The sequence below is a fragment of the Bactrocera dorsalis genome, chromosome 3 (assembly GCF_023373825.1).
Source record: "Bactrocera dorsalis isolate Fly_Bdor chromosome 3, ASM2337382v1, whole genome shotgun sequence".
Taxonomy (NCBI): domain Eukaryota; kingdom Metazoa; phylum Arthropoda; class Insecta; order Diptera; family Tephritidae; genus Bactrocera; species Bactrocera dorsalis.
The window spans coordinates 37,048,888-37,066,407 of NC_064305.1; the positions used below are offsets into that span (position 1 = coordinate 37,048,888).

Genomic DNA, 17,520 nt, shown 5'->3' on the forward strand with positions numbered 1-17,520 from the left:
CTAATAAGAAATTCAATAAATAAAATTGCTTTCGAATAAATTTCGACTACGTGGGCGAAAATTTTAATGCCCACATTTACTACTTGTGTTCATTTTATTTCACCTAATGCACATTTCGACTACAAATTTCCTCATTTCAGTGAAATTTTTGCGCAAATTTAATAATTTTTCCGCAACATTTTCCGCACGCCTGCGCTCAGCTAAAACGCGCTGTTGCTTACAAAACAAAACACAGACATGAGCGGGCGCATAACACCGCCCTGCGCAACATAACTGATACGCGTATTTGGCAACAACAGCGGTGTGCCACATAAACCGTACCACATTGAAGCGTCTGCTCGTACTTAATATGTTTGTTGCACGCTTGAGTTGCGCAGCGCACCGCTGTTCCAACAATGTGTGCCTGTTCCATTGCGCTGTAATTAAATATTAAATGTTAAGTAATTCGTTGCGCGTGCGCATATATTCTACGCTTTTCGGAAGAAATAATTAAATTGCCCACGCTCTGCTACGCTGATTGTAATTATTTGCCCTTATGCTTTAAAAATATATTGGGTCGTCAAAAAATTCTTGCGGTATTTTCGCTAGTTGGCGCTGAAAGCGCGTAGTTCTAGTTTTATTCGTCGCATCGGGACATGCTATACCTTTTTGGAAAGCTCATTTCACGCGCTAACACGTGTTTGATCAACTATCGAGTTTGTTTGATTGACATTTCTTTTATGTCGTTCGTGAGTTTTAGCGTCGCAAACATGGAGCAAAATAAAGAGAAAATACGGCACATGTATTTTACAGTAATAGAAAGTAAAGGGTGATTTTTTAAGAGCTTGATAACTTTAAAAAAAAAAACGCATAAAATTTGCAAAATCTCATCGGTTCTTTATTTGAAACGTTAGATTGGTTCATGACATTTACTTTTTGAAGATAATTTCATTTAAATGTTGACCGCGGCTGCGTCTTAGGTGGTCCATTCGGAAAGTCCAATTTTGGGCAACTTTTTCGAGCATTTCGGCCGGAATAGCCCGAATTTCTTCGGAAATGTTGTCTTCCAAAGCTGGAATAGTTGCTGGCTTATTTCTGTAGACTTTAGACTTGACGTAGCCCCACAAAAAATAGTCTAAAGGCGTTAAATCGCATGATCTTGGTGGCCAACTTACGGGTCCATTTCTTGAGATGAATTGTTGTCCGAAGTTTTCCCTCAAAATGGCCATAGAATCGCGAGCTGTGTGGCATGTAGCGCCATCTTGTTGAAACCACATGTCAACCAAGTTCAGTTCTTCCATTTTTGGCAACAAAAAGTTTGTTAGCATCGAACGATAGCGATCGCCATTCACCGTAACGTTGCGTCCAACAGCATCTTTGAAAAAATACGGTCCAATGATTCCACCAGCGTACAAACCACACCAAACAGTGCATTTTTCGGGATGCATGGGCAGTTCTTGAACGGCTTCTGGTTGCTCTTCACCCCAAATGCGGCAATTTTGCTTATTTACGTAGCCATTCAACCAGAAATGAGCCTCATCGCTGAACAAAATTTGTCGATAAAAAATTTTCGAACCGAACACTGATTTTGGTAATAAAATTCAATGATTTGCAAGCGTTGCTCGTTAGTAAGTCTATTCATGATGAAATGTCAAAGCATACTGAGCATCTTTCTCTTTGACACCATGTCTGAAATCCCACGTGATCTGTCAAATACTAATGCATGAAAATCCTAACCTCAAAAAAATCACCCGTTAGTATCGTGTTTTTTAAATAAAATTATTCTGAAATATGTACTTTCTCTTTCATCATTTGTTCGCTTCAAATTCTACAAGTACAATTCAGTTTTTCGTTGCATACTTTTTAGCTATATAAATTTGTATCCACAATCATTTTTCCAACAGATATTCCAACAGAACATGGAGGCACTTCCTCCTTTATTGTCCAGCCTTTGCAATACAGCAAACCAGGAGACATAGGCGAAACTGACATTAGCCGCATTAACAAATTTGTGATAGGCTCAAAGCGCTTTGACGATTTGCAAGAGTCTTATGATCTATTGTATTAAAGATTTATGTATCACATTTGACCGGTGTATTAAGCTTTCCTGTCCTGACATGAACTTTCCATTGGCTGTATGTGTCTCGAATCGAAGTGACTTTATCTTCCATTCGAACAACATAGTCTAACCAGCGCTTTCATTGGATTTTTATGCGCTTAAATATATCCATGTCGCATAGAGATACACAGTTCATATTCCTATCTTCTTCGATATTCATCGCTCACGCGGACGGCTGCAAAGATCTTGCGGAGAATAGTTCTTAAAAATGCTCTAAGTGATTTTTCATCGCGATTCTAACGGGTGATTTTTTTGAGGTTAGGATTTTCATGCATTAGTATTTGACAGATCACGTGGGATTTCAGACATGGTGTCAAAGAGAAAGATGCTCAGTATGCTTTGACATTTCATCATGAATAGACTTACTAACGAGCAACGCTTGCAAATCATTGAATTTTATTACCAAAATCAGTGTTCGGTTTTTTTTTTTTTCGGACAAATTTTGTTCAGCGATGAGGCTCATTTCTGGTTGAATGGCTACGTAAATAAGCAAAATTGCCGCATTTGGGGTGAAGAGCAACCAGAAGCCGTTCAAGAACTGCCCATGCATCCCGAAAAATGCACTGTTTGGTGTGGTTTGTACGCTGGTGGAATCATTGGACCGTATTTTTTCAAAGATGCTGTTGGACGCAACGTTACGGTGAATGGCGATCGCTATCGTTCGATGCTAACAAACTTTTTGTTGCCAAAAATGGAAGAACTGAACTTGGTTGACATGTGGTTTCAACAAGATGGCGCTACATGCCACACAGCTCGCGATTCTATGGCCATTTTGAGGGAAAACTTCGGACAACAATTCATCTCAAGAAATGGACCCGTAAGTTGGCCACCAAGATCATGCGATTTAACGCCTTTAGACTATTTTTTGTGGGGCTACGTCAAGTCTAAAGTCTACAGAAATAAGCCAGCAACTATTCCAGCTTTGGAAGACAACATTTCCGAAGAAATTCGGGCTATTCCGGCCGAAATGCTCGAAAAAGTTGCCCAAAATTGGACTTTCCGAATGGACCACCTAAGACGCAGCCGCGGTCAACATTTAAATGAAATTATCTTCAAAAAGTAAATGTCATGAACCAATCAAACGTTTCAAATAAAGAACCGATGAGATTTTGCAAATTTTATGCGTTTTTTTTTTAAAAAAAGTTATCAAGCTCTTAAAAAATCACCCTTTATATCGCCCATGCTTCTGGGACGTATAATTAGCCGAGAATAATGCAACAAAGCGAAATTTTGAATTGTGGAGAGAGCCTATTGATCCCAAAGTAGAACCTATTAGTAAAGGTTATTCTGTCCTTGGCTTTGTCTTGATCTCATTCACGACAAGACCAACCTCTTTCGCTTATTTCCCCAATTTGGAAAAGGCTGCGCTGATGGCTCTGTTGTTAAGACCAACGATCTTAAGACCAACCTCTCACCCCAGTAGCAAGGTACTTTCAGAGTCTCACTGCGGTTCATATAAGCGGCTCGTATTACATTTTCCTACATTTTATTGAAGATGAAATCTCCTGCCTTAAACCTTGTCTGATATTGAAAAATTCGGCGAGGTTCTTTCCGAGTTTGACGGAGCTGACGAGAAAAATGTTGAGTACAGTTTTCTCCATAAACGTATGAATTTTGCAGAGATATCAAATTTAGAAATAAGCAGGTTTTGTCAATGCTGTCGAAAACTGCTTTGAAGTCGGCAAAAAGGTGATGGGTGTCGATTTGTTTATCAACTGGATCTAACAAATTGTGAAAATCTGGTCTACGATAGACTTGCTTTTTGATAAAATTTTCGAGCTGCACTTATGTTAGCCAGCATCTCAAGCTTTTGGTACTCAAATTTGTCTGCCTGCCTTATCTTCAAAGAGCTTTTGGCAAGCTCTAAGAGTTTTTAGAAAGCTTTTAAATTTGTTAACCTTTTTGAAACTAAGACAGCTTTCAGGAATTATCAGATCAAATTCATTGAAAACGATCAACTATTTTCAAAATGAAACAAATTTTCTGTGTTAAAATATTAAAAAATTTAAATTTCAAAAACTGAATCGTAATTTTTTTAATTTTAATTTAGCCATTTTCTAAGAATTTTACTTTTATAAGGAATAACTTTCCTATCAAAATTCTGTGTTACGTTTCTGGACTTACATTTTGGAATAGAATAGATAGAAGTGTTCTACAAAACCCCATTTGTGCTTAATTTGTCTCATATATATGGACTTTTTTATTTGTACAGCTCTTCTAGTCAGAGATAGCTGCAAACTGCATGCACTATTATAGAATCACAAAAATAGTTACCTCACAGATTTTGAAAACCACCAAAGGCTAAGAATTCGAAAATATCACAAACGGGTGTTATGTAATCATCCATCTGGCTAAATACTTTCAGTTTTCTAAGCTTCAAAGCAAATTATCTTCTATTAAGGAGACCTGAGTATACTGAAAATTTCATTAAATATATTGGATAGTCAAAAAAGTCTTGCGGTATTTTTATTGAATTTTTTTTTTTTTTTTTGAAGTTGAAATTAAGTTTTGATGACTCATGCCCAGCTCTTGACCGATGCTACGGCTGCTACTATGCCGGTCTCGGAGTTGGTCGAACTCAGCGCTTTTATCGCAATTTTCGACGACAGACCTTCCGGAGCGTGGCGCATCTTCGACCACCTCTACACCAGAACGAAAACGTTGAAACCATCGTTGTGTGGTGGAAATTGAAGCTGTATCGGGTCCATAAACTGCACAAATTTTTATTGGCGGCTTGAGACGCATTTTTGCCTTTATCGTAGTAGTACTGTAAAATATGCCGTATTTTCTCTTTATTTTGCTCCATGTTTTCGACGCTATAACTCACGAACGACTTAAAAGAAACAATCAACTAAACACGTGTTAGCGCGTGAAATGAGCTTTCCAAAAAGGTATAGCATGACCCGATGCGACGAATAAAACTAGAACTACTCGCTTTCAGCGCCAACTAGCGAAAATACCGCAAGACTTTTTTGACAACCTAATATTAATGTATAGCAAACTTTAATATGATTTCTTCTCATCTGCTTGCTGTTTAATTTCATATAAATTTTTATGAGAAAATCCAGCAATTCTGCAAAAATATTAATTGCAAATACCCACATCTGCATTGCGTTATCTGTGTGGAAGTGCGAGTGAGGAGTTTATGAAAGTCCGTGTGTGTCTTCATCAGCGCCACTTCACTCGCTTTTGTTTACTTCTTGATATTTACATAACTTCGCACTTCCGTTACTCTACTTTGCCTTTGTCTTCAAGCGGTGCTGCTTGTGTGCTCTGCTGCGCGATAAAGGAGTTCCTCCTATGCACGCGTAAATAAACTAAAGTGATTCTTAAGCTGCCCAGCTGGTTGATGTCCTCGTGAAAATAAAGGCTGACATCACCGCCGTCCAAGAAATGCGATGGACGGGACAAGGACAGAGACGAGTAGGTCCTTGTGACATTTACTACAGTGGCCATATAAAGGAGCGCAAGTTTGGTGTTGGATTCGTGGTGGGAGAGAGACTCCGTCGCCGAGTACTATCATTCACTGCGGTGAATGAACGTCAACATATCGCTGATTTGCGCCCACGCCCCGACGGAAGAGAAGGACGATGTGACCAAAGATGCCTTTTATGAGTGCTTGGAGCGCACTTATGAGAGATGCCCCCGCCACGATGTCAAAATCGTGCTTGGCGACTTTAACGCCAGGGTGGGCAAAGAAGGTATCTTTGGCACTACGGTCGGTAAATTCAGCCTCCACGACGAAACATCCCCAAATGGGTTGAGGCTGATCGACTTCGCCGGGGCCCGAAATATGGTTATCTGTAGTACTAGATTCCAGCATAAGAAGATACATCAAGCTACCTGGCTGTCTCCGGATCGAAAAACCACCAACCAGATCGATCATGTTGTGATAGACGGAAGGCACGTCTCCAGTGTTTTAGATGTGGGTACGCTTCGAGCTCCTAACATCGTCTCGGAATACTATCTTGTTGCAACCGCCTCTGCGCAGCAAAAAACGCACGTCAACAAACACAAGGAAGGTTCGGCCTCGAGAAGCAGCAATCACAACAGACAGCTCAACGATTTTCTACTCGACTTGTACTCCTGCTCTCTGAGAGCACTCAGAAACAATTCGGTGTAAGAAAACTGTGGAACGGCATTTCAAACTCCTTACGTACAGCTGCAACCGAAACCATTGATTTTCGGAAAATGCAAAACAGCTGGTACGACGAGGAGTGCCGTGTCGCAGCGGAGAGAAAACAGGCTGCCTACCTCGCAACGTTACGATCAACCACAACAAGTGCGGGATGGGATAGATACCGAGAGTTGAAGAGGGAAGCGAGACGCATTTGCAGACAGAAGAAGAAAGCGGCCGAAATGCGTGAGTATGAACAGCTTGATAAGCTGGCCGACAGGGGTAATGCTCGAAAATTCTACGAAAAGATGCGGCGGCTTACAGAAGGTTTCAAGACCGGAGCATACTCTTGTAGAACCCCCAAAGGTGATCTAGTTACCGATGCCCAGAGCATACTTAAATTATGGAGGGAACACTTCTCTAGCCTGCTGAATGGCAGTGAAAGCACAACACCGGGAGAAGGCGAACCCGATTCCCCAATCGATGACGATGGAGCAGACGTTCCATTACCCGACCATGAAGAAGTTCGAATAGCAATCACCCGCCTGAAGAACAACAAAGCGGCAGGGGCCGATGGATTGCCGGCCGAGCTATTCAAACACGGCGGCGAAGAACTGATAAGGAGCATGCATCAGCTTCTTTGTAAAATATGGTCGGACGAAAGCATGCCCAACGACTGGAATTTAAGTGTGCTATGCCCAATCCATAAAAAAGGAGACCCCACAATCTGCGCCAACTACCGTGGGATTAGCCTCCTCAACATCGCATATAAGGTTCTATCGAGCGTATTGTGTGAAAGATTAAAGCCCATCGTCAACGAACTGATTGGACCTTATCAGTGTGGCTTTAGACCTGGCAAATCAACAACTGACCAGATATTCACCATGCGCCAAATCTTGGAAAAGACCCGTGAAAGGAGAATCGACACACACCACCTCTTCGTCGATTTCAAAGCTGCTTTCGACAGCACGAAAAGGGGCTGCCTTTATGCCGCGATGTCTGAATTTGGTATCCCCGCAAAACTGATACGGCTGTGTAAACTGACGTTGAGCGGCACCAGAAGCTCCGTCAGAATCGGGATGAACCTCTCCGAGCCGTTCGATACCAAACGAGGTTTCAGACAAGGCGACTCCCTATCGTGCGACTTTTTCAATCTGCTGCTGGAGAAAATAGTTCGAGCTGCAGAACTTACCAATTAAGAAGTGATTCTTAAGCTGCACGTTACTCTAAGCCAGCAACTGGCTCTTTCTTCTTCTTGATCATCTTCTTTTTTTATTTTCCATTTTCATCTTCTGTCCATGTGTGCTTTGTTTGCTCGCAAGTGTGTGTGTGCGAGTGCTGCTTCTCTATAAAAATATTTATTGCAATTTGCATGCTGCTCTTGTGACACAAACGAAAGAGTTTTTGTTCTTGTTGTTACCGTTGTTGTTTTTTCGGAAATTCAATTTTGCATGCAAATTTCCTTTTAGATTCATCCATAAGAAACTTCTACACGAAGAAAGCTTTCATAATAGTTTTGTACATCAACTAAAACAAATGCTGACACTAGCGACAATGTACTACATACTAGTATTAAGCAAAGTTACGTAGGTTGCAAACCTTCAAAAACAAAATGTGAAACGAGAAAAGTTGTCTATTAGTATGAGTGATGAATGCTGAGGTTTTGTGCAGCTAACACACCTACATTTTATACTGTTATTTGGCCGGTGTTGGCGATTGATAGAGTTTATCCACAGTTGAGCGGTGAATTCATATTTTAATTATTTTTGATATTCTTCTTCTGAGATATGCTACTATTTTTCTTAGGGTTATATACAAAATTTGTACAAAACCTGTGGAAATTCTAAACTTTTTGCTGCAAAACTTTGTGTTTCATGACGACTGATGATGAATCAGGTGGTGGAGACTTTTGTCTCTTCGTCTACTCTAGTTGCAGCCTACCAGCTCGCTGACTCGTCAAGTAATGCATGACATCATTAGCAATAGATTCAAGCTTCTTCCATACTGCTCAGTGATTTCAGTAAGCGCTGATCAACAATCATAACTTTTGTGGTTGCGAGATCTTTCTGCCTGAAACTAAAACGAGTTCGAATAATACTTAACAAGATAAGCGCACATTTAACTGTTCGAAAAACTATTGATCCATGTCGGTTGAATATGTCTCACTTGCGTCACCATTTTATTCTAACTTTACGGCCATCAGAGCTGCTGTCGCCTTGTTCTTAACATGTGAGACTTAGGTTCTTTTTATTGCAGTTTTTTATACTCGATGGCATTATTTTCTTAGTCCACCTTTTGAGTACTTCGCAAAGTCGTGATAAACTACCAAATTAGCAAAAACTAAAAATACAATAACAACAGCAATGACCAAAAATTGTAAAACTTCACTTGCTCCTCCCAACTGCAATTGTGTTCTACGTAATACTTCCTATTTTCACAATTTTTATGTACTTTTCGAATACAAAATATATTTAGTTCACAATCATTACTTCCTCACCAGTTGCATACTTAGCAGTTGTACTCGTAAAAATGCTTAGCTACTTTCTTTGTTGTTTCATTTTTATGCATTTCATGACTGCACACTTCAATTGTGACCGTCATGTTACTTCTGTGGCACTATTGTTGTTGTGACAGCAGTAAGTTCATGATTTTGCTGGCTGCTTTTGAAGCTGTGCTGTGTTCCACTCTACTTTTTTCAAGCGTCACACACTTTAGTAGCTTTGAAGCAGTTAGATCAAAATTATTTTTTCGCCACAATGTGAAGCGGAAGTGTTTTATGTAGTGCAAAAAAGTGTTGGAGGTACTCTGCGGCTGGAACCTGAGCAGCAACGGCAGTAGCTTTGCTGGTTGCGCACAGTTCGGAAAATGCCAAATGCACGCATGCAAAATATATGTGGAGAAATGCTAGGTTTGGTACAAAGCCATTTAGAAAACTTATGTGCGAAATGGGAACTGGATTCGTTGGAATTAAGTTCTGTCTGTAAGGAATATGCAAGGTAAACATCTTTGAGTTAGCGTTCAGTTTCCATGACAATTGGATCCATTTGTACAAAACCGTTCTGAACTAACTCGTACTCGCGCTCCCAAACACTATTCGCGGAACGTTTTCTGATCTTAAAATACAGCCTGTCAAGTAAGAGCGTGCTCGGGATAATTTATAAAGAAAATAATTTAATGAAACTTTCATATTTATACTATATCAATAATATGTCCAGTCACCACCGGCGTAGATAATTGCCTGACATCTCCGAGACATGCTTTCTACTAATTTGGCGTATTCTAGTGGAAAGGTTCGGGTGGATGCAAAGGAACACAGCTTCGTAGCGTGACGCGTATTTAGCACTCATGATGTTTAACAAGATTCTCTTTCAAAAGATCAACGACAACTGAACCTTTGTTGACAATGCATCAAGGATAAAGCTTCCCTCTATTGGCTCGCGAAGGAATTAAAGCGAAATCTTTCATTAAATGTCGGTAAAGTCGACCACGCTCTTACTTGACAGACTGTATGTTAAATAATGTTGTATTTTCGCAGTATTTAGCAAATATCAACTAGTTTTTAAAAATAACTAAGCAGGTTCCTGTTGTATACATTTATGTTTGCAAGAACACGGCTAAAAGTATGTACGACAATATTACTTGACCCGTTTTATGTCGGATACGAATATTTTCAGGAATAATGGTTTACAGTTAAGTTTTGTCACTATTTGAAACTGAACTCTCTCAGGACTTAAGTGCTTCTATAATTTTCAACTGCAGTTGTTGTCATTTTTCCCAAACTAAAAAAAATGCTGGGTAAGTCACCAAGAGGAATTTCCAAAAGCAGAACAGCAATACAGACCTTGAGCTTGCTGATAACGCCTCTGGCGAGAAGTATTCTGGTATATTTTTATATTTCTCGTTGTTTGGTTCGACTCTATCAAAATAGCTTGTCAAGTGTTATCTGTTCAAATCTCCTATGAATTCTTCCTGGTGCGTACATAAAATAAATTCATACTCTAAATTGATAAGCTCCTCAATCTGTATGTAGTTTTCTAAATAGTATTTCTTTAAGCCTTCATTTATTGCGGCTTTAAACATCATATTACTATCATAGTATTATGAGCTTCTTTGGTTCGGATACCTGAAAAATATTGTTCGAAAGGTGGAGATTAAAGGACGCACTCGTAAAAAAAGGTGCGGGGAGTCCCTACGCGCGGAAGAAGTTATACTTCTTGGTGATATTCAGAAGCAAAATGCGAAACAATTATACATACATATACTCGTATTATGTCGTTTGCACATTTGTCTGTATGTTTGCGAAAGAAAATGTTCTACAAAAGCATATTTCTATACTTAAACAAAATTATTAGAACCATCGTGTGTTTCTTACATGTCATGTGTCAATGGTGGTGTTGGTCGGAAGCGCTTGGAAAGTCAAGATGCTAACACAGGTTCGAATCTCGACAGAATAAATTTTTAATTTTTTGCTTTTAACATCGTATACTATACAAATAAATATTTTTCTTACTAATAGAAATTAAATTTATCACAGCAATATTATGTATATGTACATATCGCCCATTTGCTGCAAGACCGGCATAAACCGGTTGGCTCACCGTCAGTGCATATTCCAATTAATGTATCCAGTGATATTTTTTTATCGTTGAAAAAACCATTTAATTTGGTTGTTTTGTATTCAGCGGTTTAATGTTCCAGTCTTACGTAACCAATCAATTCAGAATTTGGTTCTCCCAAAATAACAAGATGAGGTTCTTTTACCATCTTAGTATAATACTTCTCATCAATTTTATCTATCGTTAAAGTATCATCTTTTCTGCCATCGAATGAAAACGCTAACAAATTGGTATCATCTAACCGTTTGCGAAACACTTCTTGTCTGCATTTCTCTTTTTCTCTGCGAACTTTCGATTTATCCATTATGAGAGGTTTCCCATGCTTATCTTTAATTTTAAAATCTTGCAAAAGAGCGGTTTCCAATGCTGATGCTACTCTGTCAGGCACACCAAATCTGTCACATACCAAGGCAAAGTTAAAACAATCGTATCTCTCTGTGTATTGTGAACTTGTGCTTCTATCCATATCTTCTGGAACCGGTGGCGGTGCGTATTTTGAATTATCGGGATCTTGGTATGTTGGCATTGATGACATAGACGTTGCTCCTTGCTCTTCAGTTTCCATCATAAATGTATTCATTGTTAGTCTTCTCTGATTATGTTGATCGTGCATGAACTCTTTGAGGCGTTCGGGAACCCAGCCGCATGCACATGGAGCTGCCTTCAATTCGCATTTACATGTTCCAATGTAAAAAATTGTTTCCAGGGATTTTACATACTCTGTTAATTGTTGGGTGTTGTTTCTTCTCTTCATTTGCTCTTGATACTTGTCAAGCAATTTATTCAATTTATTACATACACTTTTTTTCAGCATTATTTCCATACCAAGTTTTCCCCAAATTCCAATCAACTTATCTTGTACTTGAATAGTGAATGATTTATGGGAAAACTTTTTTTGATCTGTTTTAGCACGTTCGCTTAAGTAAAAATAATATCTCAAGATATCCAGATGGGTTGGTAAATTAAGATCAGTCAAATCAGTAGACACACCAAAAACAGTAACATCATGCTTGGGTATATGACTCATTGGGTTTTCGATAGTTGTTGATGTAGTTGCTTCATCTTGCGGTGTAGAGGATTCATTGTAAACTTTTTGAGGTAATAAGAATGAAATGGTAATTGTAAAGTAAGACGTGTAGGGTTTCGGTTGTTAAATAGAACTCAGCTCTGGTTGTCCAGAGCTCCTTTATTTATAGCATTCCTTATCCTAATTTATGTATGCACCACATGCTGAGTGCATACACACATCTTAACACTAATCTACTGTACATACAGTATGTATGTACACATATTTTAAGCATAAGTGTTTTCAAGGGCAAACACAATTGTCTATTGTTAGTTTAAGATCATTTGCGATCTTCAGGGCAAACATAATTTATTTTATTTTTATTTATTTATAATAATTCATATAACAAAAGGAGTTTTATTATATAAATACATAAACGCAGCACTGGCTACGAGGCCTTCAGCCGGCAAACATAATTGTTTCTTGGCTATTGTTAGTTTAGGATCATTTGCGATCTCAAAGGCAAACACAATTGTCTATTGTTAGTTTAAAATCATTTGCGATCTTCAGGGCAAACATAATTGTTTCGTGTCTATTGTTAGTTTAGGATCTCAAGGGCAAACACAATTATGTATTGATGGTTTGAGATCATCACTTAAATTAATTTTTTTCATTTACATATGTTCTGACTAAATAAATTTCTTAAGAGAAAAAATAGATATTATAGCATAGCAATTTAGCTGATTTTTTCATGTAAATCACCAAAAATGGTGAATTTTTGGATTAATTGTATGGGGAACCCCCCCGGGGAATTCCATGGGGTGTGCCACTGGCATGGGTGGATCGGCCGTCCAAAGTTAGTGGGGGTCGGTCATACATTTGGACTCGATTGGAGCACTCTATTTGGGTCAAAGTGGGATTTTTCAAAATTTGCCCCTACCCAAAAGTTCGACCCAAATTGGGGGAATCAAAATTCGTTTTAGAGGTATAGTTCCTTCGGCAAAGTCTCTTACTTTGATCCCTAGAATATGATTTTCATAGAGCAATGGGCGATTTTTTTGCCTCCTCACAAATCGACCCGGCCTAATATGTATATTATGTAAATTGCTGTGATAAACTTAATTTCTATTTGTAAGAAAAATATTTATTTGTATAGTATACGATGTTAAAAGGCATACACCTTCTATCCTATCTTGTGTATCTGCATATGCTCGTATGAGTGTATGTATACGCATGTGCGCGTTCAGAAATTGAAATCATATTTTCATCACTTATCAATATACTTATTACATGTGCGCGCATTGACTTGCATGTTCATACATTCATATATACTTATATGTACATATATTTGCATATATTTCCGAACAAATAATGCACAAGCATACAAACATATATATGCTTACACAATATGGCAGCCAAATTGGCGAAGAACAAAAGAGAGATGATTACGCTGCATATTCTCTTCCGCAACGAAGAGACGGAACTACTTTCTGAGTCAAAATTCCTTCATTTAGACTTTGCTTTATTCTTCATTTTTTGTGCATAATAAATTTATAAAATGTGAATTTAATTTTTCTAGTTTTCTTTCATACAAAATGATATGCATTTCTGAATATCACTAAGAAGTATTTATAACTTCTTCCGCGCGACCTCCACGCATCTTTTTTTTTTGTGTAAAACATTAGAATTTTTTCATTAAAATCACCACTCAGAAGTCGTTTTATCCGTTGTAAGCGAACGTTTTTCGAAGAAACATCATTTCTAATATGCCACAAGACAAAATTAGAAATGAACTTCTTAAACCTCACGCTGTCAGATAAAACGATATACCTCGTCATCGCGGGTCAATTTCCAAAAATGGAAATGAGGACAAACAGAAATGATTCTGTGAAGTATAGTCTTAATTTTTCAAAGGCCAACGCAGAGTATTTCAAACAAAAGTCACATAAAATAGTTGAGAATTCGCAGAAAGACAAACGAAAGAAAAAGAACTATAGCTTCAATAATGCACAAGCATACAAACATACATATGGGCACACATGTGAATATGTCACCAACCAAAAATTGAAACATTGTTCTACAAAAACAACAACAGCGTAAGCATGGCAACATTGTGTTGTTGGTAGAAAAGCCGAGCTGTGCCGAAAGAAACGAACAAACGATCGCTTCGCTTGCTGCTCGAACATCTTCGCAGACAAGGTTGCGTTAGATTCATAATGAGCAAGGTTGCACAACCTGAATCTATCGCAACCTTTTCCGAACTCGTATAAGAAGTATGACTTCAAAAAGAAAAAGAAAAAAGTGATTTAACGAAAACTCGAAAAAGAGCTTACATATGTCTAAGAGCTAAGTTGATTTGGACTGAAGCTCGGAAACCATAAATTCAGTGCTAACGTTTCCTAAAGGATCCCACTATACTTGTTTCACATCCAAAATATGCGCTGGCTTATTCGTCGTGCCTGCCTGTATTTGTCTGCACATTTTTCTAGTTTATACTTTTTTATTACCGTTGGGTTACTTGCGGTTCGGCACAACTATACACTCACTTTTTTCTGCGCGGTATTCTACCAACTTTGTCAGTACGCAGAGATTTTGGCGAAATTGTTGCAGTGCGAGCGAGTTTATTGCAGTCAAGGCGGCACACATAGGTTTCTACTAGTGCATACTGCGGCTAAAAATATAAGGAGTTGCCGCAGGACAATGACATTTGGTACATCATTGTTTTGGATTCCAATCAAGAAAAAAATGAAAACATTTTTTTTTTTAAATTTTATTTTACGCCCACCTCCCATATAAGGTGAAACTTAATTTTTGACCTACAGCACTGATTTTTGGTACATAGCATTTTTATGACATTATAGATGTTGGTGTTAAATTTCAATAATATCCGCCCACCTCCCAAAAAACTAAATTCTCTTTTATCAAGTCTCTTTTAGCAACTTTTTTACATCTTCGTGACATTCTGACATTGTTTTTTTCAAGGGGGGCAATTTGGGGCAGCTGAATTTCTTTTTATCGTTTAGCTGAGACTTCAGGCTTTAATTCGGTATATGTATGTCGACAGCGGTAGACAGCGCTAAAAAGATGCACCACTTTGAATTTGAAGAACATTAAAATTTTGACGTCCAAATTATGTTGTTCCACAAAATTTTGTATGCATTATTTTTTTCAATGGATTTTGATGCTAATTTTTTCTTTGATGCATATTATAAATGAAAAATAATAACAAAGTTGAATTTCAATAGTTGTTTTATTGTATCAATGATTTGACTTTTGAGTAAATTTTTTGCTAATTTTGATGTTCTCTACATTCACCAACTTTGGGTATTTCTGGACAAAAAACTAATGCAGATAGAATCCCAATACTTTGGGAAAACAATGTATAAATAGTTGGTAACAAGCTGTGAAATTTTCATTCAAATCAGACAACGTGAAATTTTTGAATTTCGGCCACAGATATCCTAATGTGCGGCAGCTGCTCAACACGCCACTATTTTTACAACCACTCGTCGCACATTTTACTTCTTTTTGTTGTGCAACATTTTTATTATATTTGAATGATTATTTTTGCTCTTATTTGTGTTGTGTTGAATATGTATATCCCTTCCGGCTCCAGCCTGGCATTACCGACAATAACTATCATGCGAAATAACGACCACTGTCACAATTTAATCTAATTCCAACTTTTGCATAGAAAGTTTTGTCATCCTTCAGTTTTCTTTGCTTTGATTTCTCACTTTGTCTCTCAGCGCCTTGACAGTTGTTTAATGGTCTTTGAGGCGAAAACTGGAGCGCACGTCTCTTTGAGCTCTTTAGTGCTCCTTTTCAGCAAGGAAATGCAAATAAAGCGTATTTATATTTGAATAAAAAATAGTTTCTTTCAGAATTTAAAGTTGATATTATGAGTGGAGGTTTGCATTTATTTTTCGAAGAAGCTGAAGTGTTCTTTGTTTCACCGGGAACTGAACAGAAAAGGCTCCACATGAAATGGAAAGTGGTACAAAAAACGAAGCAGGTAAGTACTTTAAGGAATGTTACTGGAACTCGGTCAGAATACTATAGAGGAACGACTCTATTGAAGTTTTAAGAATAAGTCCAATGCTTTACCAGATTCTCAAATTATTTCAAAATTAGTCCATTAGTTGAGGGGCAGCTCTCTTCAGAGCACTAACAAGATAAATATGTGATCTTTTAGCCGGCTCAAGTACTACTCTGGCTTTCTGCGATTAGCAAGTAGCCTTTGGAATTCCTATTTATTGCAGCTTGAAACTATGCTATCAGTAGCTCTTTTGAAACTATATCAGAAAAAGTAAGAGGCATTGACTTATAAAGAAGACCGAAGATCTTTCGGATGATTGGTCCACTGATAATGGGTTAGGATTATAGAAAACTTAGCAGTTATGACCACATTATTTCAAAATTATGTATGTAAATCTTACAAGATAATTTATGGCACAAAAAATTCCAACGATTTGGAATTTAAAAATTATCCGCTGTGTTACAGCAAGCGTCAATTCGGTATAACCATCAGCTTTTAACATACGAGGTGTGTTCAAAAAGTATCGCGAATCGTAATGACAGTTTTCTTCGATTGCAGGGGCGTGGTGCATCATGAGTTCTTGCCACAGGGAAGAACGGTCAATAAGGAATATTACCTGCAAGTTATGCGCAATTTGCGCGAAGCAATCCGCCAAAAACGCCCGGATTTGCGGAAGAACAAAAATTGGCTTTTGCACCACGATAACGCCCCTGCTCACACACATCGTTGGTTGTGCGCGACTTTTTGGCCAAAAAGAACGCACTAATGATGCCGCAGCCATCGTATTCCCCAGATCTGGCCCCTGTGACTTTTTCTTGTTCCCTAAACTGAAGAGGCGCATGAAAGGACGACGTTACGCTTCTCTTGACGAGATAAAGACGGCATCGAAGGAGGAGCTGAAGAAGATAAAAAAAAATGATTTTTTGAAGTGCTTCGAAGATTGGAAAAACCGTTGGCAAAAGTGTATAATACCTCATGGGGATTACTTTGAAGGGGACAAAATAGATATCCATGAATAAATAAATGATTTTTGAAAAAACACAAAATTTGCGATACTTTTTGAACACACCTCGTATAACACTGTGGAACATTTTTGGGATTATTGTCCGGGGGGTGAGAAATTCCAAGTCAGGGTGATGGTACTAGGTCAGTATAGTAAAATCCTCAATGGGTTTGGCGTTCGTATGTGTCAGTTTTTTTTATGACCTTTTAAATTTTTTTCTTATCTTGATGGTTTTTCGCGAACCACTTGTCCAATTTTGATGAAACAAATTTAGAAAAATTAAGAATAACAATTTCTACTGTGTAAGTGTTTCAGTTCAAATCCAAAAATCTCGTATCTGAACTCCAGTCTATAAAATTTATTGAGTTAAAGATGTTGTTTTGATGTGATTCGGAACTGTGACGATACAATTTGAGAATGTTTATCGATATCAATATTTTGTCACATTTCATGCAATTATAAAGTTCGTATATAAATTACAGTTAGGAAAGGGAATGCTACAACCTTACAAACTGGTCGTATGCTTTGTTCGTGTTCATTAATCTTGCGCTCGCAGAATGGTGTTCGCTTGTAACCAAGATTAGAGATAATATTTGAAGTGTCTAGGTTACATATTCTAAAAGGCTAGATATGGGGGGATC

The 17,520-nt window shown here is 38.1% G+C and overlaps 1 protein-coding gene and 1 pseudogene across 1 annotated transcript; both read right to left on the minus strand.

Moving 5' to 3' along the window:
- Positions 1-10,742: 10,742 nt before the first annotated feature.
- Positions 10,743-11,914, minus strand: LOC125777369 (uncharacterized). The gene has a single exon (XM_049452132.1). It carries the CDS (start codon positions 11,856-11,858, stop codon positions 10,902-10,904), a length of 957 nt encoding a protein of 318 aa, XP_049308089.1. The 5' UTR covers positions 11,859-11,914; the 3' UTR covers positions 10,743-10,901.
- A 1,626-nt stretch (positions 11,915-13,540) lies between these two features.
- Positions 13,541-13,739, minus strand: LOC125777960 (small nucleolar RNA U3; annotated as a pseudogene).
- Positions 13,740-17,520: the final 3,781 nt, after the last annotated feature.

Coding starts and splice junctions, on each gene's coding strand:
- LOC125777369 (XM_049452132.1), bottom strand. CDS start 11,858: ATGAGTCATATACCCAAGCATGATGTTACTGTTTTTGGTGTGTCTACT.